This window comes from Mirounga angustirostris, unplaced genomic scaffold (assembly GCF_029215605.1).
Source record: "Mirounga angustirostris isolate CCGP_5_RB_7025 unplaced genomic scaffold, mMirAng1.0.hap1 SCAF_2, whole genome shotgun sequence".
NCBI lineage: Eukaryota > Metazoa > Chordata > Mammalia > Carnivora > Phocidae > Mirounga > Mirounga angustirostris.
Genome location: NW_026991710.1, coordinates 30995383 through 31023065, shown reverse-complemented (window position 1 = coordinate 31023065; position 27683 = coordinate 30995383). Strand labels below are relative to the sequence as shown.

The following is a 27683-nucleotide window of genomic DNA, read 5'->3' as shown; positions in this document are numbered from 1 at the left end:
ACGTGATTGAGGCTTTTTGCTAATCAAACTGATAGAGGGAAATAATACTTCATAGTGCAGAGGCAAAAGGAAACGGGCACTCTCCAACACAGAGAACTGATAAAAATGGGCACAACTTTGCTGAGAATGTAATCTGGCAGTAGGTGTTAAGATTCTACTTTTAGAAATCCATCCTACTCTTTCCACAAAGATTTGTGTACTAAGATGCTCAACAATTTTTAGCTTATGTCTTGGCTTTATTCTCAGAAGAGATTTTAAATTTACCAGTGTTCATATAAACAAACAAAATTGCCAGCCATAATCACTAATTCACATAAGCTGTGGGAGGGAATTCTGCTCAAGTGTCTATTTTTCTAAGTCTTCGAAGAAATTAACTAGAGAAACACACAAAGCATAAAATAACCAGCTATGCCCCACACCAACTTGACCACTCAACATTTGGTCCTATTTTCAAGTGGCTTTTTTTTTTTTTTTTACATTAATAGACCTTTCCCACTGATGAATATTTAGATTCTTCCAATCTTGTCTTTTTTTAAATACAAATAACACCATACGAAATATCCTATCGTTAAGGTAGCAGATATTGAGGGCATTATGTCCATGGAAATAGCATCCGTTTATATTTAACATATAAAACGTCCCACACTCAGATTCTAACTTCACACTTAAAAATGTGGATTCCAGTCCTGTTTTAGTGCCCATGGAGGCTGGTTCTCACAGCCATGGTCCAGCTGGCTGGGTCCTCATTCTGGCTTTGATACATCGCACAATGCCTGGCCCACAGCGGGCTCTCCCTTCTCTTCCTGCTGCCCTGCAAAGGTCAGCCCCGGTCAGTGTGTCTAAGGGTTCTTTCAGAACTGCTCATCTGTGTGCTGATCCTGGGAGGCTTTTCAGCGCTGCTTTGAAAGCCTTACGGGGGGAAAAAAGCTAAATTGCCCATGCATGCTGCTGGCCCACAGTTCTAAGCAAAGTTTCTTCTTTTGAACTGGGGACAGAGCAGAGAGGTCTAGGAGGAAGGCTGGCAGGTGCACCATGGACCCGAAAGCTGGACAGAAGGAAAGCTGCCTTAAGGGTTAACTGTCTAACTGGCAGCGTTATTAATGGGTATCCAGTAATAAGGTCTGGGCTCAGGAAGGTCAGTGGTGACTTACCAGCGTCCCCTTCAGTATATGTCTAATCTATAATTGGAATTTAACATTTCAAATCCTCCTAATATCTTGTATAATATTCTCTCCCCTTAGATGGTAGTCAACTGACCTGGTATTTTCAAATGCATTTAAATGGTTTTCATTACAAGGAATGTACGTTTGAATATCCTCTTTCTTTCCTGATGGAAAATATTGAGTCATACGTGGAAATATTTATGCCATCCATGTTTCCTAGGCTCTAGTGGCTGGTGATAAACTAGAGTCGAAATCATTGCTACAGAAGAGCTTGATCTGGCTTTGCATCTACCTTCCATGGAGCTCTGAATCCCTGGAATTCCTCCAGAAGAGTTCTGGGAGGCTCAGGGGCAATTTCAGATTTGCTCTGGGGTTTAGGGGTCTTCGTGTTGCTGCTCTGCCATCTTACCTTTGTAAAGCTTTCCTTGTCTGAGGCAGTGTCTCCAGAAGCGGTGGGCAAAGGCAGCAGCTGGGCGTGGGGGCCTAGACAGCACCGCAGCTGCCGTAGTCCGTACCCACCATGGACCACGATGCTAGAGCGGATGCCTGAAGACCTTTATGCCACGGTTCCTGGCGATGGGTGTCCCTCCCTCCCCATCTGCCACCAATGCCACATGCTGGGTTTGCCTTCTCTGGTCACTGCAGACGCAGAGGTTCCTGCGGTCCCGAGTTCTTAGCTGTCCACAGCTCCCATTTGCTCTGAGCATCCCCCCTTTGCCCTTCGGATGCAGCATGTCCTTGGACCCACCCCTTCCTTCCATGATGGCTTGTGTCCTTGGGACCAAACTCCTATGTTTTGTTTTACCTTTCCTGGATGAGAAATTTCTGTAGGCTTTTCATGTAGCCATTTTTGAAGGGATGCTCCATCATTCCTCTCATCTTTGCTAATTTGCTTGAATTCTGGGGTAAGGGCAGTTTATGAGGCTCCTTCTTGGATTCGCCTTCTGCTAATTTCAGCGTGTCTATTACAAAGAAACCCAGTTATCCAGCACCACTAGCTCTTGCACATGAGAGGGAGGAATATGAACTAATTATATGCCATTAACTCCTCTGATCCTCGTAACACTATGAATTCTTCCATGTCGAAGCCGAGAAATCAGGATCAGAAATGTCAAGTAACTTGCCTAAGATCCCACAGCTGGTTCAAGATGGAGCTCAACTCTGAGCCCAAGTCTTTCTAATGCAAGTCCATAATCTTTTTACCATATCATGCTTTCTTCAGGGAGATTTCCAAATAGCTTGTTTATCCCTTTAGATGGCTTAAAAACCCTTTAAAATAAATTTCAATAGAAAAATGTCTGTATTTTATGTATTTTATACTTTTTTATATTATATATATTCTATATACTATATATATTATAAATATTATATATATACAGTATTTTATACTGTATTTTATACTTTTATTCCACTTTGATATATATCTTAGAAGACAGTGGGTACAGTTTACCTTTTATTAACGAGGTGGCACTGAAAGTGATTAAGAGCACAGTCTCTTGTTACATGACCTCAGGCAACTGCTCCAGTCATAACAGGACCAACCTCAGTGGATTGCCATGTGGATTAAGAGCATTAATATAAGGGAATTAGAATGGTAATGAACATAAATGCTCAGTAAAGGCTACATTTTAATTGAAGAATTTGTCAATAATCACTGTATAATATGTGGATCCAATTCTTTTACACATTTTTATTTGGTCCTGCAAATGTCAGGCTGTGAGCTATCGTTTTCCTGCTGTCACAATACCCAGTTCCAGCAGACTTCCTTTACTAGATCTAATGGGGAATGAGAAACTAGACCAACCAACTTTTACAGAACTATATATTGAGTCCGAATGACATGTGAAGAAGACCGATTATTCGTGACTTTAGTATAGTTTCACTACAGCTACTTCTGGAGCAAGGAGACCATTTATCTTTATTTCTGAGTGTCAGGTTACTTTTTGAAGTTCATGTTGAGGCCACTGGGAGGCTGATCTCTAGATGAGGAAAATGTAATTCTCTAAAATGTGAGGAAGTCTAGTGTAGGCAGTGATCATTAAAAAAAAAAAAAACAACAAACCCCCCTCCCCCCCAAAAAACCCAAAACCTTATGAAAACTTTCAAACACACCCAAAAGTAGAGAGACTAACATAACAAACCCCCAGACCTATTTCAAGTAATTACTAATATTTAGATAATCTTGTTTCACCCATCCTTAGGAACCCTGTCATTTTATCAAACAAAAACAAACCAAAAAACCCTCAGCATGTATTTTTCCCTTTTAAAAAGTTTTAAATGTCCTCCTCATGCTGTTTTTAAACTCAAAAGAATTAAGTGTAATTTATTGACTTAATCCCCCCTCCACTCCATATTGAGATTTCCCCAGTTGTCTCAAAAATTTTTTGTAGTTGCAGGTTTTTTAAATCGAGATCTGAGTAAAGTCCGTAGATTGCATCGGGGTTGTATACCTTTTAAATTTAGCTTCTTTGGTCATAGCCTCCCTCTCTCGCAGCTCACTGGTTGGTGGAGTAAGTAGGTTATTGGTCCTTTAACCAGTGTTCAAAGTGTGGGCCCCAGAGAAGCAGCGTCAGCCTCCCCTGGGAACATGTTAGAAATGCAAATTCTGTTCTCTGGCCCCATCCAATCCTGAGACAGAAACTCTGGGAATTCGTCCCAGCCATTTGCTTTCCTGTGCCCTCTAGGACCTGCATGTGGGATAGTCAAAAACAGTGGTACCCAATCGTAGATGTGGCTGATTGCCGCCTCCTGTTGCCATTTATCTTCAATCAACCTTCATATTTCCTATCAGCGGGCAATTAGATTTAGAACCTTGATTATATTCAGGTTCAACTTTTTTTTTTTTTTTTTAAGGCAAGACTACTTCACCAATCATGCTGCACTTTCTTCCTGCATCAATCACGAGGCTCACAAGACCCGTCTGACCCAATGCTAGGAATGCTGAGACTGCCCGGGCTCGGTTGGCGCCTGCCTGATGCCTGCTTTACTGAATAATCATATCAACCATTGATAAGTGTAGTCTAGACTTACTATTTCCTTTGGGGTGGTGAGACGATGATTTCTAGTATCTGTCCTGCATTTATGGATCATTTTCAGCCCTTTGTGGTTGTTGCTTAGAGACCAGGACAACCTCGGGGCATATTAGCAAGTTTAAAAGCAGCATGAATTTACATGACTCTTTGCTTACAAATTTTAAGAAATCATGAATTTTTGGATAACTCTTGGGATAATCAGTCATAGACCTCTGATTTGCATTTGCTCAGAAACCACTCAGTGAAGAAATGACAATTTAACAGTTTTGAATATGGGTTCTGGCTGTGAGTCAATTATGATCTTCCTGTGCTAAAGCCAGATCTGCTACTCCACCAAGATGTGTTCATAGATGTGTGTTCGGACGCCTTGGTACGCTTTACGCTGTGATGACTGTATTCCCTATTCCTACCTCCCTGATAAGAATTTTAAGATATTCTGAGCTAATGTCAGAATACTTTGGGTGAAATCATAAAAATGCGTCTCTTTGACCTGACTCATTTAATCTATGAGACGGAGCAACGTTTCTCAAACCTTTTTGGACAGAGACCTACAGTAAGAAATGTGTTTTATATTGTGACCCTGTTCTCTATCCCTTCCTCTCTCTCTCTCTCACTCACACACACAAACACACACCTACTTTAGAAGTAGAGAGTCTGTGTCTACTCCAGACCTATGGAATGAGAAATTGAGAGCAGATCCAGTAATCTGTTTCATCAAATGATTATATTACATGCAAGGCATCGTGATGCTTTCTATTGGATTCTCTCTAGTTCTATTCTATCTATTCCCACTCCACTAAAAATTGCTGGTCATAACCCACTATATTAGAAACTAGATTAGAATGATTTCCTAGTCCACTATTAGACTATAACCCACATTTTCAAAAATGTGTAATCCTTCAAAGAAAAAGCTCTTGTCCTCCATGGTTTTAAAATCACTTTCCCCAAGATTGCTTCATTTTTATTTGGTTACCTATTGAACATAAGTGTCCCTGATCTCAGGCACACACAACTGACCGTAATGCAAGGTGGTGCTGCTAATAAAAGCATAAAGTGAATTCACAGAGGTGGGAACCATTATTTGAACTAGGGGCACAAAGGAAGGTTTATGCTGAGGTTTTTTTTTTTTTTTTTTTGAGAGGGGAGGAGGGGCAGAGGGAAAGAGAATCTTTTTTTTTAAAGATTTTATTTATTAGCATGCACGCATGTGCATGAGAGGGAAGAGGGTCAGGGGAAGAAGCAGACTCCCTACTGAGCAGGGATCCCGATGCGGGACTCGATCCGGGGACTCCGGGATCATGACCTGAGCCGAAGGCAGTCGCTTAACCAAATGAGCCACCCAGGCATCCCGGAAAGAGAGAATCTTAAACTGGTCCCACACCCAGCATAGAGCCTGATGCAGGGCTTGAACTCACAACCCTGAGATCATGACCTGAGCCGAAATCAAGAGTCAGGTGCTTAATGGACTGCACCACCCAGGCACCCTGCTGGGGTAAAAGTTCATTCATTTATTCATAATTTAAGTGAAGAAGTAGGTACAATAAATGAAGGATGAGATTCTGGCCCTTCCTGAGGTTACAGGCCAGATGGGAAAGGAAAGGAGACATTTGGTCAGGACTCAGACCTCCGAGAAGATTGAGCTAGTCAGAAGGTTGACTGTGGAGGAGGAAGGAAGTAAAACTTGAGCCAGCCCCTGCTGGATAAAAAGGCCATATGGGGGAAGGGTGGGAAAAGACCCTCTGGATGCTTGCATTATAAATGAAGAGAGGTGCTTTTCAGAGGCCACTAGAAGCCTGGCAACAATAACAAAGCTTTTATTTTTATCAATAACAGCAATTACTATGAAGTTATGGGTTAGGTACTATTATTTCCAACATTGAGAAAGTCTGATGAATTTGGTCACACAGCAAGTATATGACAGAACAAGGATCTTGAACTCAGGTCTGTAGAACTCCAAAGTTCACAGTCCTGTTCCTTATGCTCTGGAGTGTGGCTGGGACAGAACTCACATTAAGAGCCAGCATGCAGTGGTGTGTGATGACATTTAAGGGATGGGTGGCTCAAGTGTGGACTGGCTGGGGAACGTGGACCTAATTCTACAGGTCTCTGATTACTAGGCCTTGATCAGCTATGAGATGTCCAATATTACTGAAAAGGAATCACACAAGTTTGTGAATGGAAGATTATTAGGCCTACTAATAGTGACATTCTTTCTCCTTCCCAATCTGGTATACATTCCTGAATGTGACTAAAGGGACGAGTACCACAAATTGCCCATGACCTGAAGCCTACCTCTTTCATGCCACAGGCCATAAAAATACCTGGGTCTGCTCCTAGGACTGGTGTGTAGATGTAAACCCCATCTTGAGGTGTGTGTATTAGAACAGCAAGGGGAGAGTTGCTGCTGTAGGGAATCAAAGATGATCTATGCGTCTTAGCCTTGCCCTGGAGAGGTTGTGAGCTTTGTATTGGGTATGCAGTTGCCGCAACTTTAGAGAAGCCCTCTCCACTGGGGAAAATGGATCTGACTTCTAGGAGTTTGTTTCCCTGTGGAACAGACCCACTGGAATCCGGACTTATGGTTGGGTAGGTTGCTGGGTGCCCGATTCTGGATGTGTAGACTGATGGAGTCATTCTAGGCTCTGCTCAGATGTCACTCTCTCACCTAAACCTGCTCTATCCACTCGTGTTACACTAGCCTTTCAAGTACCCATCACACCTTGCCATATCATTTCTTATTGTGCCTTATCACCAGCTAAAGTGGCCTTTGGAAAACTCATTTGTTTTCTTGTTCGTTATGTTTTCTCTGTTATAAGCTCCAAGAATGCCGGGTCCTTATCTGTCTTGCTCATTGCCGTATTCTCATGCCTAGAACAGTGCCTGACGCACAATGGAAGTTCAGTAAATACTGGTGGATGAGCAGAAGGCAGATCCAGGGAGTGGTGGGCTGGGGGTTTGGCAGTCTTCCCAGTGCTTTGTTTTCTAGTTTTCCAATGCTTTTGTTGTTGGTGATTCCATGGGAAGATCAGGAAGAAGTGAATAGCCCAGTCCTTTCTCCCAGGGGGTTAATTACTTGGGTTGAGACCTTTTACCATCAAGAAATCCTCGTGGCGTTCAAAGTACATTTGCTTATGCTGTGAAATATGGTTCATCAAAGTTAACAATTAGTTGGTGTTGTACAACAGAAACTAATGAAAAGTCATGGTAATGGCTAAAATAATAAAATCTTACCCTTGGTAGAAACGTTAGGGAGAATGTAGTACCAACTCTTCATTTTACAGATAAGGAAACAGAGTCTTTCCAAAAGATGAAATGACATGTCAGAATCTATGCAGCTGGGTCATCACAGAGAGCCAGGGCTAGAACTTAGAATTTCTCATCCCGGCCTTACCGTCTACTTTTAACAGAGCTTCCATAATGCTGTCTTCAAATGAGAAATTAATTGATCAAAGGACAAATATTCTAGGTATGGGTGAAATACATTGCACTTAAGTAATATTGCAGAAGAAGAAAATGTCTGCTAAAAATGAGCTAACATTCTCCTCTATAATACCTCTGTGTTTATCCCTGCGGTTAACAGCACACAATTTAATCCAGTGCTTAAACATGTCATTATGGGAAATCCCCATGTTTCTCAATGGGGAAGCTAAAAAAAAAAAAAAAATGATATTGTTCCTGATCTCAGGCATAGATAACCCCGATGGAAGGTCGTGTTGTAAAAGTATCAAATGTGTACACAGAGGTGGGTGCCACTGATTTGAACTAGAAGCACACCAAGGATAAGAATTTCAACAAGCAAAAGACACTGCAGATGGGGGAAAAGCAGGAGGTCTGAAGGTGGGCAAGGATGCTCAAAGAACTGTAGGCAGCCTTCTGAGACTGGAAGAATGCGTGGAAGACCCTTCTTTCTGCAGAGGAAAGCTAGGCACTCAGGTGGATTGTGGAGGACCTGGAGACTCATTAAGTTTTTTTTTTTGATACCACTGAGTTTTTGAGGAGGGGACTAACTTCATCACATACACCTCTTAACAACAAAGTAATTCTGGTGTAAAATGCTGAGAAGAAAGCTGCTGCCATCGGAGGGACTAGTGAAGGGTCCAGATGAGAGGAGATGAGGGTCTGAACCAGGGTGATGTTGAAAGTACTGGAATGGGGAGAGATGGAGTGTGTGCGCCATGTTGAGGTTCCAGTGGACAGGGAGGGACAGAAGGTACAAGAGAAAGAGCTAACTGGAAGAGAAGATCTGGGGGCAGCTGAGGCTCCAGTGACTCTTGGGAGAGCAGCCTTTCTTGCTGACTCAGTCTGTAAACTAGGCCCAGTGGAGGTGAGGACATAATCTGTGAGGGGAGTATGGTGGTCAGGGGGTTCATGATGATGTCCTGTGTTTCTCAGTAAAGAGGGAGATGAGCTCTCTTGCCAAGTTGGAGAGAGAAAGAAAGTAGGTTTTGTGATTGGTAAGTGAAAGAGCTACTACACAAAATACACATTATGGGCTCTTCCAGGAGACATGGTTCCTAATTTAATGAATGGTTTACTGCTCTTTACTTACATATATACATTTTAAATGAGTGTTATTCTCACTTGTTCTGCTAGGCAATTATCTGTGCCTTGCACAAAATGACTACACAGCATCCATTAAGGATAGCACATGTCACTGAATCCTTAATGTTCCTTTTTTGCCGAATCAATCCTGTTGAAGTTCACCTTTAAGCACAACTGTAGCCACTGTGACCACAAAAAATATACATAGCCATCATTCCTTTAGGGAAAGGCTATCTGGCTTCTCCAAACTTCATTTCAAGAAAGGCAAATTGATTGAGATTAAAATGTATGCATTTTGCATTTTGTTTATGATGCATCAGCGGTCACAATAAAAGCAGAGCGCTCCATCCTGGCTTCCATAAAATCATTAAATGCCTATTTGTCAGCCTCTCATCAAGAGCAAGTGTCCAAGGCAATTAGGCACAAAGTTGAAATGAAGGGTCTGAGAATTTTTAGTGGGCTTTCTAAACCTTGGCAAGAATCCGGACCATTTTTATTTCAAAAATGGTTCCTCTCGTGAACTGATTGATGATGGCCAGGAACTCTGGCTCCTGTGAGGGGGAAATACTTGCCATCACCCCAAATTTTCTGACTACGCTGGGCAATTCCTCCCCACTGCAGTTTGGTTAACAGCCACAGACAGATGGAAAAATCCATGCTGAACAGCAAGCCTGATACCCCAAAACCCAATCCAGAAAGGCAATTTTTCTTTATCGTCCCACTGGAAGAATGGATGGGGGACATTGAGCTGTTGCCTCTGTACTTCTTCATTACTTAAGTTATATAGGACAGATAGGAACACATTTGGAGACGAGCACCAGGAATATTAGGTCAGATGGAACGGCAAACTGATGATAAGGGATTCAATTTACCCATGTGTATCTGTTTAGATACAGTCAATTTCCAAGGCTGTTGAAGCTCTCAAGTTTTTTGAAATGGTTGGGGATGCAGAGTGTACAATCTGGCTTAGCTCCAGTTACCTGCTACTTACTGATTTAGGAAATATGGGGGACAGAAAGGAAAACCTGGGGCTCAACTTGAGCCTGCTTCAGAATCACCTGGAGAGCTTGTACAAACATAGATCGCTGGGCCCCACCCCAGAGGTTCTGATGCAGTAGGTCTGGGGTTCGGCCAGAGAGTCTGTATTTCTAAGCAGCTCCCAGGTGATACGGTGGCAGCTGGTATGAAATCCGACCTGAAGAAGCAGTGGGAAAGTTATCATGAGTGCGAGTACAGAGACTGGACTTCACTGCAAGGCTGAAGAAATTGAACTTTATTTTGGAGAAAGAAGATGAAGAGGCAAACCATGTTACCAACTGGAAGGATTGGATCAGAAATTCAGTTCATGTTGACAAGAGGCAGAACAGGAGAAAGTGGTCTAAGGGGTAAGGAGCTCTATTATAAGGTTGGGTATCTGGGAAATATCGGGCCACCAAAGTTGGATTCGTCAAATGAGTGACCTAAAAGGAAAATCCATCATTTTAATCCCAAAGTACTAACTTGAAGACTGGTAGCTCATGAAATAATTGCATTTGAAAAAGCAAAAAAAAAAAAAAAAAAAAAAAAAAAAAATTATTTTAACTGAGCTATTTGGAATTTTAAAAAGTAGAAGTTGGCATACAAGTTCATGGGGGCTGCATTCAGGTCTGTTCTAGTGTATTCCTAGAGCCAGATGACAGCCAGAGAGCCTTACCCAGAGTCTCTTGGCCTGAGCCACCTATTTGCTGAAAATGTGATTGGCCCTGTGAGAGAAATTCTATCTGAATTTTTCTTGAGGGATGGGATAGGGAAATGACAAAAACCTAAACTTTTCATTGACCTTCATATGTGGACATCTGCTTTGTCTTAAAATTGCAATTGACGACATAGCTGTCATGGATAAAAAAAAAAAAGACCTAAGATAAGTCTCTTTCACAATTCAGTATTATCAAATTTGTACCTTCTCCCATGAACTGCCATACCTGCTTTATGACATGATGAAAGATGAAATTTACTGTTCCTCTTTCGGTCATGGCAGCCGGGAACTCCAGAGCTAAGTTTTTCCCTCTGGCAGCTTCCCCTGAAATGCCTTTCTGTTATGGTTGTCTTTCCCTAGCTCCGTATTTCTTAGCCAGTAAATTTTTCACATTAAAAAAGACAAAAACTTACTGTTTCGGGCGCCTGGGTGGCTCAGTTGGTTAAGCGACTGCCTTCGGCTCAGGTCATGATCCTGGAGTCCCAGGATCGAGTCCCACATCGGGCTCCCTGCTCAGCGGGGAGTCTGCTTCTCCCTCTGGCCCTCCCCCTCTCATATGCTCTCTCTCTCAAATAAATAAATAAAATCTTAAAAAAAAAAAACCCCAAAACAAAAAAAACTTACTGTTTCTTTTAATATAAATTCTTATCCAAACATTTTTGCTATAGATATGTTACATATGATGAATTTTAAAATATATAATCCAATTTTGTCATAAATATTTGTTCAATATATAAAAGTCTCTTTGTTGATAAAGGCAAAGCTGACCCTGAAGCAGGATATTCTTTGGGGGGCCATAGCATTGGACTATAAAACACAGGCTGTGATTTGAAACCCAGCCCTGCCACATTGGCTATGGGTCCCTACATGAGTTATTTAATGTCTGTGGGCCTTGGGTCTCTCATCTGTAAAATGGTCCCAATTGCAGTACCAACCACCATAGATTCTTGTGGGGCTGATTTAGTGCTTTGAGTAAAGTGCCTTGAACAGTGCCTGGATCACAGTTAAATACTTAGTAAATGTTAGCTATTTCAATTAGAAACAGTGGTGATGAGATTGTGTAACTCACTCCATTGTGGAGTTAAATGGTATCCTTTCAATCACGGGTTCACGTTTCTGGGCAACAGGAGCTCTGGTTTTAATTTGGACTTAATTTGAAGATCCGTTTCCACTCAGTGAGCATTTATTATGAGAAACTTCTATGGCCGTAGCGTGGCCAGCGCCGAACCCAGAGGCAGTGGACAGAGAGCCACAGAACGATGTGGTTCTGTAGAGAGAGGGGGAGACCGTTCCCAGGGAAACAGGTTGCTAGGGGCAAGCATTTGGCCAAGGGCACTGGAGAAATGCAATTTCCTTGAACCACATCTAATGAAAATGCTCTGTACTTACAGTGAACCTTAAGTGTGAAGGGAACCAGAGTGCATTGGGGAATTAGAAATAAGGGTTCTGAAATCACCCTCACTCCAGCAATGAGCTGCTTTATGGTAAGAACAATGTGGGCACACAAGAGGAGACATCAAGGGTCTGGGTGATGCCAGAGAAAATCTGGAATTGAGCATGATAGACTTAATCCCTTATCTTGGGGAAAACAATCTGGAACCCAACGTCCCAGTTGGGTGGTTAGTGTATATGGCTGTATAAATTTATCTGCCAGACAATTATGTACTAACCTCACTTCATCACCTGGGTTGTTCCCCTTCTAGGATATCTAGATATTCTTGTGATGTCTTCATAAAGTGCTGAGTTAAAGACCTGTTCTGGGTACTGGTAAACAGATGTTTACAGGATAGAATCCACTACCTACTGGTGAGGAGATTAAGTTGTCCAGAGTGAGCAAAACAAGTTATAAGTCTTTGTAGAACTGATATAAAATGTTGAATAGGGTTGTATTAATCAGGGTTCTCTAGAGAAACAGAACCAGTAGGGCATGTGAGTGTGTGTATCTCTATTTTTAGGAATTGGCTTATATTGATGTGGGGGCTGGCGAGTCTGAAATCTGTAGGGCAGGCTGGAGACTCCAGGAAAAGCTGATGTTACAGCTCGAGTCCAAAGGTAGTCTGCAGGCAGAATTCCTCCTTCCTGGGAGGACTGCAGTCTTTTTCTAGTAAGGCCTTCAACTGATTGGATGAAGCCCACCCACATTATGGAGGGCAATCTGTTTTACTCAGTCTGCTGATTTAAATGTATAAAAATACCCTCACGGTGACATCTGGACTGGTGTGTGGCCAAATATCTGGATACTTTAGTCAGTTTGACACACAAAATTAACCTCTTCCTGAAACCTCAGACTTTTCATTAAAACCCAAAGCAAGGGCAACAGGCCATTGCAACAATGTAAGGAGGAGTTGCTGGACATAACTGCTGGGCTGACTAAGAAGTGGTCACCTTGTTCCCATCACCCCCCTCCAGTCCACATAACGGAAAACTGGAGACTAGACAGAGATTCACTGGAGGAAACTGGAGCAGAGTCTGCTTTGCTTTTTTTCTTTTCCCAGACTGAATGCTGCTTCCCCTACCCACACCCCCACAAGGGGAGGGAAGTTCTATCTGTAGAGACTGGGGAGACCACGTTCTACTCCCTAAGACCTGCTGAGCTAAAGCCTGCCCATAAAATCCTCTCCAGTGAACACTGGGGAGTGGAACATGGTTAAAGATTTCTTGAGAACCCATGATGTGGCCTCAGAAGCTTTGGAAGATTTGCCCGTAAAAATACTGATTCTTGCTTCCATCCTAGAGAACTGAAGGCAGAGTAAGCACAGGGCAGCCTGTGGCCTCCAGAGAATGAAGGCCTCCTTATAATGAGCTCCCGAAAGAGCCAGTATGTGGACACTAGATGTGAGGGAGTGCAAGATGGCAGGCAGAGTTGGGTAAGTTTCTTAATTTTTGCTCCTTTTTCTCCCTCCCTTTGACCTGAAGGATCCAGCAGCCGCATTCTGACGGTCACAAGGCTGGGTGTGGAATGAAGGGAGGACTAGTCTTAAGTATGGACCCAGAGCCTTCTCTGTTCCCTCCTTGAGAACCTGAACAAGGAGAAGCAAACACTAAACCGGAGTGAAGTAGGCACTTCTACTTAGACTCACTTGGACTCTTTTTTTTTTTAAGATTTTATTTATTTGTCAGAGAGTGTGCACAAGCAGGGGGAGGTGCCCAGGGAGGGGGAGAGGGAGAAGCAAGGCTCCTCGCTGAGCAAGGAGCCCGATGCGGGACTCCCTCCCAGAACCCCCGGGATCATATGACTTGAGCCGAAGGCAGACGCTCAACCGCCTGAGCCACCCAGGCGCCCCTCACCGGGACTCTGAGTCTTGATAGTATTTGGCCGAGAGCGCTTCCAGGAAGGGATCCAGCAGAGCATGTTTGGGGGCAGGAGTGCAAGAAACTTCTCTGATGTGTCCTTAACTGAGTTCAGCCCTCTCCGTACACTGGTTCTACAAATTTAAAAAAGACCCCGCCCCATCTGGGTTTAATAGGTGTCACCACTGATGTGGTTTATCCCACATTTTGGAATGCTTTTTGGCCCTTGACTTGTCAACTGAGGACTAGGAGGAGGGTGAGGTCCCGGTCAAGAATTAAAACAAAGGCTCCTGAGAGAGGAACATGGGTCAATTTGTACACTGTTTCAGCGTAATGATCCAACTGGGGACAAAGTTCCCATGTGTATGATTAGGTCTCCACTGCAAACATGCATGTGTAATCTTCCTGTTCCTCTAGGGCTTAGACTAGCTTTCAGGTCAGGGAGAGGAAAGAGGAATCAGAAATGACCGCAGGCCAGATAGAACACCAGTGCCACAGCTTATCTGTAGTCCCTCTTTCAATTCAATGCGAGGGGTCTGCCCCTAATTTATGAGTATTATCAATAAGTACTTAAATGCCGATTTCTGAGGATCGCTCTGTCACTTGCTGTGCTAGACACTATTCAAAGCAACAGGTGTTTTTGTTTTAGCTTGTGTGACTCAATTACTGTTATTTATGTCCAGCTTCTGTTCTGAGCCCATCCTGGTGTTAACTGATTTTACTATCTCCCCTGCAAAGCCCTGGTCTCCCGCTCCTACCCCTTTTGAGACTTCTTTAATCATGTCAAAATCATAGACAAATGCATAAGGAAAATACTGGCAAAGATCTCCGATTAAAAACTGATGCTAACCAGGTATGAGTGAGGTGAGATGGTACGTTTACTGCAGTGTTTGGGGTGGTTATGTTAGGGGAAGACAAATGCTAGGCAGATTAGAGCTGCAAGGGTTTCCATATTCACTTTAAATGTTTCTCCTCTATTTCATTTTTCTTAGATGTCTGAAAGGAATAATACTCCTATTTGGAGGGCTTTTCTTTGCAATTGGAGGACAGTTCTATTTGCAATTCTTTGCTGAAGTAAAGAATTCTTTTTCAAGGGTTAATCTTATACTCCCAGCCTGGGACTAAGGGAATTAGACCAGCTCAAGTGGCCCAACACATGGCTTTAGCCTTAAGGAGGTGAGAGTTGTGCTAGGAGAGAGGGATGTTGGTTGAGAGGAAAACCACAGAAGGTGTAGGAACTGATAAAACCCCATGTTACGTCAGGAGCCGTGAAGAGTGTAGACAGAAAGGAAGTGAGGAGTCCAGCCAGCACAGCGTTAAGTGCTGTGCAGAATTCAGCTTTCCAAAGCGTTAAAAAAAAGATAGTGGTTCCAACTGAGAGATGCTACAGTCCATGAAGGTGTCCATGGTAATATTTGCATCCTTTTGCATTTTTAATATATGTCTGGACTATCTGGACATTTCCAAGTTACCCTGGGTAATTATGAAGTTTCTCTACTCTTCATGATGCTCAGGCATTTTTTTTTATAACACAGAGCCCAGGAAATAATAAAGGGTCTTGATTGAAAATATAAAAATGACTAAAATTCCTGGAGAGCCTCTTCCAAAAATTTGCTCTGAAAAGGATCAATTGCCTCTCTTGCAAATTAGGTAATGTCTAAAAGAGGAATGATATGATTAAAAAGCCCAACAAGGGGCACCTGGGTGGCTCAGTTGTTAAGCGTCTGTTTTTGGCTCGGGTCATGATCCCAGGGTCCTGGGTTCGAGCCCCGCATCAGGCTCCCTGATCCGCTGGAAGCCTGCTTCTCCCTCTCCCACTCCGCCGCTTGTGTTCCTTCTCTCGTTGTCTCTGTCAAATAAATAAATAAAAATCTTAAAAAATAAAAAGCCCAACAAAATGACAATTATTCATGGCATGAAAGACCGTTTTCTCTGAATCCCATCTTTATTTGATTATAATCAAGGTCAGTTCCCCGCCCCCAGAGGTTTCCTGCTAGCTTAAAGCAGATCCTTTGTTTTCGAAGAAAAAGGCCTAATATTCATGGCTTGGCCCCAGGGCCCACCACTTCCCACTTCCTGTGGCTCTGTGGGTCGGAGCTGGTGGTCCCCAGAGAGGGGAACCGAAAGACGGCCTGCTCCGGCTCTGCTGTTCACTTGAGTGTGGCTGGAAATGATTTGAGGACCGACCGAGATTGGGGCTGGTAGAATTCTGAAGCGTCCATAACATCCACAGACATCACAGTGAATTCCTTGGGGCCTTGGAAATTCTCTAAGAGGGAGACTAGTTCTGTACTTTTAAGGAGACTCACAACTCAGACTGGTGGAGACCACGTTCAGGTGAATACATGGTCGCCTGCTGAGTCCGTCTTCACTCACAGAAGAGGTTGTCGAGGACCCTGCTGGGTGCAGAGCTTTGGGGGACAAAAGGCTCAAGCTCAAGCTGTGCAAAGGTGAGCACTCACAGTCAGGGAGATCCGTGGCCGGCCACTCTGCCCACTGCTAACCCGGGATCCTGAGGAACTAACTGTGCTCTCGGATATTCTCACATCTACATCAATAGTTCTCAAGGGAGGTGGGCAGGGATTCTGCCCCCAGGAGACCTTTTGGGTTGTCACAACCTGGGGGTGGTGGTGGAGGGTTGCTCCTGCTATCTAATCAGGGATGGTCAGGAATGCTGCCAAACATCCCACCATGCACCTGATAGACCCTGACTGAAAATGTCAAGAGAGCTGAGGACCAGAAACCCTGATCTGAATGGTCTGGTCTAAACTATTCATGATGGTTTCATTATCAATGCTCTCATCTTTAGTTCTTATGGGAGATGATTAGGCTCAAGCCTGTGTAATTCATTCTCAGGCACGTTAAGAAGGACAGGCTCAAAATGGAGTTGCTTACGCTAAGCCCCACCTCCCCAAACTGACTTAATTACAGTTTCAGCTGTCCCCCAGATGGAATCTTAAACTAGTCAGGAATTGTCTGATCAGCACTTGTTCGGTCGTCTGCCTGAGAGACCCCGGTCATCCCCTAAAGGAAAGTAGCTTTGCAATAACCAACTTGATTTTTTGCTTACTATAAATTCCTTGCTCATGCTCCCGTTTGCCTTAAAAAGTCTTTGCTTCGTTTTGTACGGCTCCTTGGAGCTCCCGCCTGTCTGCGAGATTGGATGCTGCCCAACTGAATTTGATTTCTGCGCAAATAAGCCCTTGAAATTTTTAATATGCCTCGGTTTATCTTTTAACAGCCATATGGATTTAAGAGGTGGTTTTTGCCTTCATGTATTCATACTTGAATTCATCAAATGAGTATTTTTGATGAAGGCATGCACAGAACATACGGATTCTTAATTATCTCACAAATTTGGTGAGGTGAGGCCATCTACTATAGCTGAGGGAAGACACTGGAGCAGCGGGGAGAACTTGGGGCTGGGGGGGCCAAGGTGCTACGTTGTTGAGATCTTTCTATGCTTCCTCCCATGGATGAGGAGGAGGATTGACTTGATCTCCAAGTTCTGCTGGGGCTTTAACATTCTACCATTAAAAACTCCTAGTGATTGGGGCGCCTTGGTGGCTCAGTGGGTTGAACATCTGCCTTTGGCTCAGGTCATGATCCCAGGGTCCTGGGAATGAACCATTGAGCCCCACATTGGGCTCCCTGCTCAGTGGGGAGCCTGCTTCTCCCTCTCCCCCCTCTCCTCCCTCCCAGTGCTCTCTAGCTCTCTCTGTCTCTCTCAAATATATATATATTTTTTACTCCAACTGAAGATGATTATTAACTTTGTTATTTCAAGCCTTAAGTCTAAACCCTTCTTTTCCTCCCCATTCAAAATTCATCTTCTGGAAGCTCCCTCTGTCCCCCAACATACCCACTGCTCTGTTACATGCATATTATTTCCTATCCTCTGTCTGTGGGCGCCTTTACATATCACCAACAAGCTCAGGTGATGTTCTAACACTCTGTTTCTCACGTCCTTTTAATCCTATAAAGCTATGTGTGTTCTCTTTCCACACAGAATTCTGGAATATGGGCACTACTGCGTTTAATCATCGTAATTTATAGGGTGTGGAGTTTTTGATGGAGAGTCACAAGTGCTTTCCTGGTTGTTAGTAAGAGACAAGGCATTGCTATCACAAGCAGTTTGAGAGAAAAATAACAGGAAGGTGATACTATCTTACTGAATTCAGGGCTATAGGTGGCAAATGGCCTCAAACCGGCGATGTTTTGAAAGCAAAGCCTCAGTGATGTGGAGTGTATTGACACACAGACTCTAATTTGAATTAACTCTGTAAATGAAAATTTAACAGGTAAATCCCACAAACTTATTGAAATTAAAAAAACCCATTTATAACTTGGAAAACAAATGATATATATTCTCCATTTTATTTTCTTCTTTCTAAAAGCCCTCCAAAAAAATGAAACCTTTCCTGAACTTCTGACAGGTTCCAAGGTATCAAGGTCCTTCACGAAACTTCTTTACTAATCACCAGTGTGGCTCTTGGCAAGTCACCGAAACTCTCTGTACCACAGTTCTCTCATGTGCAAAACTAATTTTTGATGGTTCTAATACCGCAAGTCCCAACCTTGGCTGCACAGGGAATCCCCTGAATTGCTTTAAAAAAATCCTGATGCCCATGTGAGACCCCAGACCAAATAAATCAATCTCTGGAGGGTGAGACGAAGCAACAGTATTTTTAAAACTCCCCAGGTAATTCCAGATGTTCAGCCCCGTTAAGCCCAGTGTTCACCGCTGACTTATGACAAGCCAAATCTTAGATTGGTGACTTTCTGAATGTTGTAAACATGCCCCACTGTCAGAAAAAGCATTTCCTAGTGTGCCTGAGTACCCACATGAATAGGTTTTAAGATTTCAATAAAAGGAGTGTGTGGAATGTATCTGTCAAATTTTATAAAAAAGCCATTTCCATGCACTCTGACATTTTCTATTCTATAAATAAATTTTCATGACCTACACATTGAAAAACACAGGCTTGGTCCTATAATTTGGCCACTAGATGGAGCCCTCACATTTAAAGAAAGGAACTCCAGATTCGGAACTCCACAGAGCAGAGTAAGAATAAACATGCCTGTGATTGAATAGCTTACATCTAGACAAAAGATCTTTTGTACTAGAAGCAGCGTGGCTGTTGGAAAATGGTAGTTATATTAATAGTAGCTAACACTGACGGAGAATGAGACCCTGTGTTGAGTGCTTCACTCTGGCTGTTGTACTCACAACCACCTGATGAGGTCACTATTCTCCCCCTTTCCCCGTTGAGGGCACTGAGAACCGGAAAGGTTCCCTGACGTGATCAACACTCAAAAAAAATGGCAGCTCTTGTCAATGGGGACGAGCGGAGAGAAGGGTTTGAAATCTCATTACAAAGTGACAAAGAGACAGAAGCGGAATTTAAGTCCAATTGTGCTGGGCTCTCGCTTCTAACTGTGACAAAAGGTAACAGAGTTAAGGTTGATAACATCAATACGTAGATTAAATTTGTACAAAAGAGGAGCACACTGGATTTTTTCTTTCCTGGGCATCTAGGCTTCAGAGGGCACACATTTAAAGAAAAGGGGAATGAACAGCAAGCACCACAGGGGGCAGAAGAGTGGCCTGAGACAGAGGCTCTGATAAGAGGCTGCCTGGGTCCAGGCATGACTTTTGGTTTTATTCAAAGTGCACCGGGATCCCACTGAAGGGTTTTGACAGGGGAAGAACTTGATGGACTTTTTGCACAGCCCATGTCTTCACTTCATTCCCCTCCCTGGGCAAACGCCTTTTCCCCTGGCCTTTCCTGATCATCATCCTGTCCTCCATCCCCTCATGAGGCTTTCTTTTTTTTCACCAGCATTTAGCATTTAGCTTTAGCAGACATTATGTTAAATATCTTCTTATTTACTCTCTGCCTCTCCCCAGGTAGAAGCAGGCTCCATGATGGAAGCTGAAAAGTGAGTAACTCAGATGTTGGGGAGATGGGGAGTTGCTGTTTAATGTGTCCCGAGTTTCTGTTTGGGGCGATGGTTGCACAGCATTGTAAATACAATTAATGCCGCTGAATCGTACAATGGTTAAAATGCCAAATTTAATGTTATATTTACCACAATAAAAAAAATCAAAATCATTAAAGTCAGTAACCCAAAATTCAAACCTACAGAGTGAATTAAAAAATACCGCTATTGGGGCCCCTGGGTGGCTCAGTCGGTTGGGCAGCTGACTCTTGATTTTGGCTCAGGTCTCAATCTCAGGGTCCTGGGACATAGCCCTACATCAGGTTCCTGGCTCAGCTGGGGGTCTGCTTGAGGATTCTCTCTCTCCCCCCTTTTGTCGCTCCCCCAACTCTTGCTCACTCTTTCTAAATAAATCTTTAAAAAATATTACTATCACTTACGGATTGCTTTCTGTGTACCAAGCACTTTACATCTGTTAGCTAAGTGGATCCTTGTAGCAACCCCATAAGGTGGATCTTATTATTGTTTCCATTTTACAGATGAGGAAACTAAGTCACAGACTAGCAATTTGCCCACGGTCACTCCGCTGGTAAGCAGAGGCAGGATTTATACTTGGATAGGCTGCTCTTAACCACTACACCTACTGCTGTATCTAACGCTTAGAATAGAGCCTGGCATGTAATCATTTGCTAAGTACTCATTTCAAGAGTAAGTATTTCAAAATGCTTACTTCGGCTGCTGGGTGGAGGACAGACATGGAGGGGTGAGGAACTGTGGGGGATAGTAGGAGGTCTGGGGGTGAAAGGTGTGATTGCCCTGGAGACAGAGATGAGCGGATGGTTTACATATATTTTAAGACAGAGATAACAGGATATGCTCATGGTTCTAATTGGAGGAATGAAAGAGGAAGCTGAGATCCAGGCTGCACTGTCCGTTAGTGCCTTGTATCTGCTGAGCACCTGAAATGTGGCTGGTAAGAATGAGGTGTCATTGTGTTAACTATACTGGAATTAAAAAACTTAATTTAAAAAAGGTGCAGATAATCTAATTTCAGGGTCTCTGGTGAGTGTTAATGCTTAATCTCATGTTTGACGAAGCCATCTATTAATTAAAAATATATAAAAAAAAGAAAGGTGTACTGATAGGCGTAAGATACATTTGGGATTCCAAAGAGTTTACTTTTCTGTGATATTTTAATTTTTAGATTGATGTAGCGATGACAGTATTTTTGCTATATTGATATGTTATTAGTAAATATATTGTTTTAAAATGGGACTACTAGAAAATATAAAATGCCTTCTGTGGCTCACACTGTATTTCTATTGAAGGTGCCGATCTAGGATAATGTCCTGGTTTCTTGCTTGACCAATGTAATTGATGGTGACGCGTTTACTGAACTGGAAAATGTGGGGAGAGGGAGACTTAAGGGTGGAAATAAATTATGCTCAGGACACATAAAGTTTGCAATGTTTGCGAGATACCCAGGTGGAAATGGGCTGCCTGGGGCTTGAAGCAGAGGTCGAAGCTAGTGCTACTCATTGGATGCCGTTAGCCTGCAGGTGACAGTGCGAGCCGAGTATAGGAGATCCCTTCCCGAAAGCCTGTATGTAGGAGAGAGCCCACTAAGCACCCAGGACCAAGCCCAACATTTAGGGGTGGGGTAGAAACAGGTGACCAGATGTTGCAGAAATGATACTATTTTTCTATGTTCAACTTTCTAGCTAAGAAATACCTATACAGGGCGCCTGGGTGGCTCAGTCATTGGGCATCTGTCTTCGGCTCAGGTCGTGATCCCGGGGTCCTGGGATCGAGTCCCACATCGGGCTCCCTGCTCGGCGGGAAGCCTGCTTCTCCCTCTCCCACTCCCCCTGCTTGTGTTCCTGCTCTCGCTATCTCTCTGTCAAATAAATAAATAAAATCTAAAAAAAAAAAATACCTATACATTCATTATGGTTTCATGTCACTGTACTTTTACCTAGTTTTTTTTTTTTTTTTTTTTTTTGTGTGTGTGTGAACTGCAGTTTATTTCAATACCCACACTAGGAGTGCTTTTTATTTTTTAGACTACATTTGTAGAGTGTGGCAGCGGAAATTCTTAGAGGGCTTCCTTTATACAGAAATAACAAAACTCATTATGATGAACAAGTGCCATAGAGAAAGCTCACAAGATCCCTAAAAATCCATCATCAAAGGAAAAAGTATTGCTGCTTGAACTCTTGAGTGACACCTGCTTTATGGCAAGCACCTTGGTAGGTTGGTATGCTTGTTGAGAGAGGGACATGTTTTTAGAGATTTTAAAAACGTCAGTTAATCCCCAAAGTTAAGTATTTCTTTAGAGAACTTTTAGTTTTAGATAACAATTAATGATCACGTAGTTAAAGAGCTCGAACTTTGTGGCTGGGTACCTGTGAGTTCATGAATGTGCTTAGCAGAATTGCTGGCCTGTGGTGAGTGCTTGGTAAATGTCATCATCATTGTTCTTGTTAGGAGTACTAGCAGAAGTCCCTCTGCACCGCCCTGTTAATTTCTATCCTATTAACAGGGTTCTCTGTGTGTATACACCATATAAAATAAGTATATCACCTGTATCAGACCAGTTTATGCGTTTCTCCCCCTTGTTCTGAGATACAGCGCATGTTTTCTTGGTGAACATGTTCCTTTGCTTGGTGTTAAGGTGGAACTTTATGCGGCTGGTGTTTCCACGGGGACAGACCCCCAGTTCTCTCCGTCCTTCAGTCACTCCTCTCGGTGGGGGAATGACTCTCTGGAGGCTTTGGGAGATGGAGCTGGGCATCTCTTTTTGGAATCTGCCTGTTGGCAGAGACCAAGTCTGCTCTGCTCCATTGAACATCTGGGTGCCTGGGGACAGGAACCCTTGAGGGAGAAGTGAGGCTGTCCAGCACTGGGTAGTTAAGTAATGATTGTGACACTTGAACCCACTTACCTGGAAATTCCAAATGGCTAGATCCACAGAAAAGGTGAGTTTTTAAATGTTACCTGACTCCTGTGTTTGTCTCAGGTGGTTCAAAATTTAAGCATGGGTAATTGGAGTGTTATTTACTTATCTCTCTAAATCCCTAGTGTCTGGTACTTTCAGCCGGGAACTTTGAGAAATAGACCAAGAATAGGGTTTTTGTGGGGCCAAGGCACACAGCTTCAGGCCTCTAGGGTGAGCGAGGAGGGGTCATGTGTTTTAATCTTGGTAGGTGGCAGGTGTCTCTATTGCGACATGCAGCTGTTGTTCACCATTGGCTTTTAACTGGTGGGGCTGAGTAGAAGGCTTCAGGCTTTGGCCAGTGGGGGGTCTTGTGGGATTCCTATTGAGGCTTAGGATGGTTTTATCTGCAGGTGAATAGCTATTTTTATATGGGTAAGAAAATACTTTTAAAAAGATTTGAGAGAGGGAGGGAGCAGGGGGAGGGGCAGAAGGAGAGGGTCCCTGCTGAGCCTGGAGCCGGACTCGGGGCTCGATCTCATGACCCTGAGATCATGACCTGAGCCAAAATCACGAGTCAGATGCTTAACTGACTGAGCCACCCAGGCGCCCCGGTATGAAAATATTTTTATGGAGTCAGGACTGTAGTTGCTCGCCTTGGAAGGCAGTCATGATGGAAGTCAAGATGAGGAGAGTGTTTGTACAGGTAAGGCTTTTAGATATTCATGAACTAAATGACCTTTTGCTATTTCTCAGCTGTGCCTGTTGGCCAGGACTTGCAAGAGGAGACATAGCTGAGCTCCGTGTGCACTCCATGTGCATTGGTAGGATCGAGCCTTACATTATTAGTGCCAGGCCCAGGAAGCCAGCATTATTCTGGCGGCCTCGGAATCCACACACTACATCCAGGGCCAGAAGAGGAAATTCATATGGCTAACCGCTTGTGATTATATGCTCTCAAGGGTCACCTGTGAAAGGGAGTATATTCAAAATAAATAGAATATGCCATCTTCTTGGGTTGAAGTAGAGAACAACTCAAGATTATTGTCAACCCCAAGTCCCGACGCTGGGAATCAGGGAATGAGGGGAGAACTCAAGAGCTTTGATAAATGTGCTCTGGTTTGACAGTCCTATCAGGAGCAATGGAAGATTGAAAAAATAAGGCAAACTAATTAAAAGTTGAAGGGACAAAAAGATTCTCCTGAGGGAAAGGCTGACGTCTTAGGAGACAGACTAAATAGGTATGACATCTTTGAAGGCCTGAGGGACCAGCTCTCAAACATGGGACAGGCCTAAGTCCGTCTGCTCCTGAAAGAAAGGAGAGACCTTTAAGTTGCTTGTAGATCAGAAAGAGTGACCTGAGCCCAAGGAAACGCACCTGACGGAAGGCGAGATTCTAGGAAACAACCTGAAATGACTCCCCTAGAGGGCCCTGCAGTCCAGAACACCTTTTGCAAACCCCTTCAGAAACTGCGGAGTCCAAAGTGAAGAGCCATCGAGGACCCACATTCAGGAGGTTGGGTCGGTGTAGAAAGTAGTTACATATGCGGACAGACTGGATAGGAAAAGTCAGGTGATAGAGGCCCCTGAAGGAGGCGTGTGGGTGTTTCCTGTGCTCTGAGGGTTCTGCTCGAGAAGCTCCTGAGGTTGGAACTCGAAGACGGAGACCAGGCGGGGCAGCTGTGGAGCATGTCCACGTCCGTCTCCATGCTCCATGGGAGCAAATCCCCCGGGTGGAAGTGTCCAACTTCGCAAGGGAGAGAGGCAGGATTTGTTTGAAAAGGAGAAGCCCCTGGCATATCGAGAACTCGTAATTTCCTAGTTCTCCCATGAGGATTCTAAAGAGATGTCTTAGAAAATCAGTTGTTTGGGCTATAAATTAAGGGGGCAAACACCCTCAAATTTGGTAAACAAGGCTGGTCCCAAGCGTGTTAGGAAAGGGAAGGAGACCGAGGATTAGCTTAAGCTGTTAGAAATTCCCCTGAGCTTTCCTAAAATACTAGGTGTTGCTACCGTGGGGAAAGATAACACAGGGAAAAGCTCCTCAGGCCTCAAAAACTGAGGAGGGCTTTGAGGAGAATGTGACAGAGGAAATGGTTCTCAATAGGCTCCTGAGACATCCACAGCGTTTCTAGTTCTGGAATCTTCTTAGGGCAGTTCTCCAGGTGAAACAAATGTGTGGATGCCCTGAAAATCCTCTGTAGGAGCCATGCTTCATAGACGTAAGCGATGCTATAGCAAGAGACAGAGTAACATTTGTCAAGAATTTCACAGAAGGCTGTGGTTATGCCCCTGGGTCCCCACCTTCAGCGTGTGGGGCCAGCAGCCTGGGGCTCAAAGGCGAGAAGGGGGGCAGGGGTGGAGGAGCATCATTGCCTGCACTCATATTGCCCCTTGCTCTCAAATCAAGCCTGAGGTCTGGGGGTTGTCACCGTCCCAGGTATCAATCGGCAAGGGGGGAGCCTCTCCCTGTTACTTCCTGTGAGGGGAGACGGTACATGTAAGGAGAAAGGTGCTCTGAGGATGGGTAAACAGAGGGCCCCGATTAGTCTCTTGATGGGAACTTTCTCCCAAATGAAGGCAGGTCCTCGTCCCCAGAATGCCGCACGGACAACCGGCATCCCAGCGCGGCAGAAACCAGACCGTTCCTGTTGAGTCTCTTTCACTTGCTACCACTGAATCTCTGCTGTGGTTTTTGGCAACACAGAGTATGGGCTGGGGGAACCCAGGGAGCCCAGGCTAACTTCTTTAGGGCCTGGGGTTGGCTGGTTTTCTAAATGTCGTGGGCGTGGGGACAGCACTGCTGTGGCTGGTTGTGTTTTATCATCTCTCTGGAAACACAGACTATTAGTTCATTTCTGCGAAGCTGAAGTCGGAACACCCATCCAGGGGAGGACCACCCAAGCTTGTCCCAGGCATCAAGACTGCCTGTGAACCAGACTGAGCAGAATAAGACATTAGAGAAGATCCATTTTGAACTTTAATTTAAAAAATTTTATCCTACAAAAGCAAGAGCATTTCCAATTATTTTGCTATTCAACTTAACTAATTTGCACTTGAATTTTTTGGATGTTAATCTTTTAACTTTAATTTATCCCATTACAATTAATAATGGCATGAGATTTCTATTCAAATATAGGGCTATTAGCATTTCATTATCGGAGTGGACATATGCCATCTTTTAATGTCCTTACTGAACCTCCAAAGGCCTATCTTGGATAATGTGGCTGCATATAATTTGGGAAGGGAAATAGCATATAGACTGACTTTTGGGTTTAGGTACAGAGTAGCCTAGGTATTAATTTAATAATTGTATATTTCTGACCTGTTTTGGGGCTTTCTATGGGAAAAAACCCCGCTGCCTGGCTGTGGTTGGGGAAAACCCACAGAAGCAGTAGTTGATAGTTGATCTGGGTGCGTGGTCTCATGAAGTCTGGGGGCAGTCCTGCCCAGACAGATGTTAATCTCCTCACCTGTGAAACAGGGATCCGAGAATGCTAAATGGGATTCCCATTCCCCACTCAGGGTGTTTCTATTTGGAGGAGATCCATTAGAGTGACACCCCTGGCCTTTCCCCCCCTCCACTCCATCCATCCAGGAGCGGAGTCCCTTATCTGATTGGTGATGGGGGAGAAAGTATGGAATTCGAATGAGTTCTCTTGCCTTCTCTTTCTGGGATCTGCCTGCAGCAAGTCCTCACCTGGCTCCAGTCCTCCACAGGGCAGGCTCCATGGGGTGGGCATGGGGGGGGTGAGGTGTTAGACTGGCCGGGAGGTAGGTCATTCTGTCTTATGAAAGATTTAATAACTGGAACCAAGTCGAAATCATGTTCTTCAACAGCTCTAATCGCCTAAAAGGTGACATTTTAACTTCCACCTGCCCGATTCCTGCAACCACCTCTTAACTGGTACTGGACTCGAGCAGGGAAAGTAAGGGCATTTTCCCTCACCTGCTACAGCCCTAACACTTGGGCTCCCTCCAGACTGGGAGAAGTCTGTCTTAACTTGTCTGTCAGAATCGATGCAGAATGATGAGCGCTTGGACGCCCACCTGCTTGGGCTCACATTCTGGTTCCACCGCTTACGGGCTGTGAACATTTGAGGAAAAACTTTAAAACTCTCAAAATGACATTTGTAAATTGGAAATAATGTAGCAACCACTCCATTTGATTGTCACAAGAACTGTAGTAGACACTAATATTATTCCAATTTTATAAATGAGGTAATTGAAGCTTAGAAAGACTGAAGTTGTCCAAGGTCACAAGAGCAGATACTTGAACGCTGACAGTCTGAGTTCAGAGTGTATACTGTTTAATAATATGCTGTCTCTCTAAAATAACACCTGCCATGTGTTGGCTGCCTAAAATGTGCTTGGCATAGATTAGGAGCTTTATCTCCTAATGTCCCCAATCCTATGTCGGTTAAGGACACAGACTTTATAGTCAAACAAATGTAGTTTTGATTTCCAACTGTGCAATTTTCTAGCTTAGTAATCTTGGGGAAGATCTCCTGAACCTCAATTTTTCATCTGTAAGTTGGGGACAACAATCCTTATGCCTCCAATGTTTGCTGGAAGGATTAAATGAAAGCGTCCTTAGTATTTGGCCTACTAGAAGCACTCAGTGAAAGGCAGAAATTCTTATTCCCACTTTACAGATGAACAGACTGAAGATCCCAAGTGCCAAGTTCAAGTCTAACTGAATCCAACTGATCCAACTAAATCAACTTGCTTTTTCCTATATGCTATTCCAGTTTTAAGTAATTACTGGCCTCTCCAGAGCGAATTTCTCCTTATATCATTCAGTTCTTCTGGGGAGAACAAAACCAGTCCTTACCTTTGTGAAAGATACCGCAGAATAATGCAGTGGGTTCCCAGCTGTGTTCCGTGGAGCCCTTCTAGGGTCCTCTGGGGATGGCAATGGAAACAGGTGGGGGTAGGATAGAAGTCTAAGTACCTGGTCACTCTGCTTCAACTAGGACAGTCCTGCCTTCATTTGTCTTATAAAGAGATAGTTCACTTTTTTCATTAAATGAAATTGTTCC

The 27683-nt window shown here is 43.7% G+C and overlaps 1 protein-coding gene across 1 annotated transcript in view; it reads right to left on the bottom strand.

Moving 5' to 3' along the window:
* The window catches only part of NWD2 (NACHT and WD repeat domain containing 2), a 42649-nt gene extending 34825 nt beyond the window's left edge, over positions 1 to 7824 (bottom strand). The window contains exons 1-3 of the mRNA XM_064582030.1: positions 7749 to 7824; positions 1969 to 2125; positions 1573 to 1696 (exon numbers count right to left, since the gene is read on the bottom strand). Coding sequence (XP_064438100.1) covers positions 1573 to 1696; positions 1969 to 2125; positions 7749 to 7824 — 357 coding nt within the window. The remainder of the gene's footprint in view (positions 1 to 1572; positions 1697 to 1968; positions 2126 to 7748) is intronic.
* Positions 7825 to 27683: the final 19859 nt, after the last annotated feature.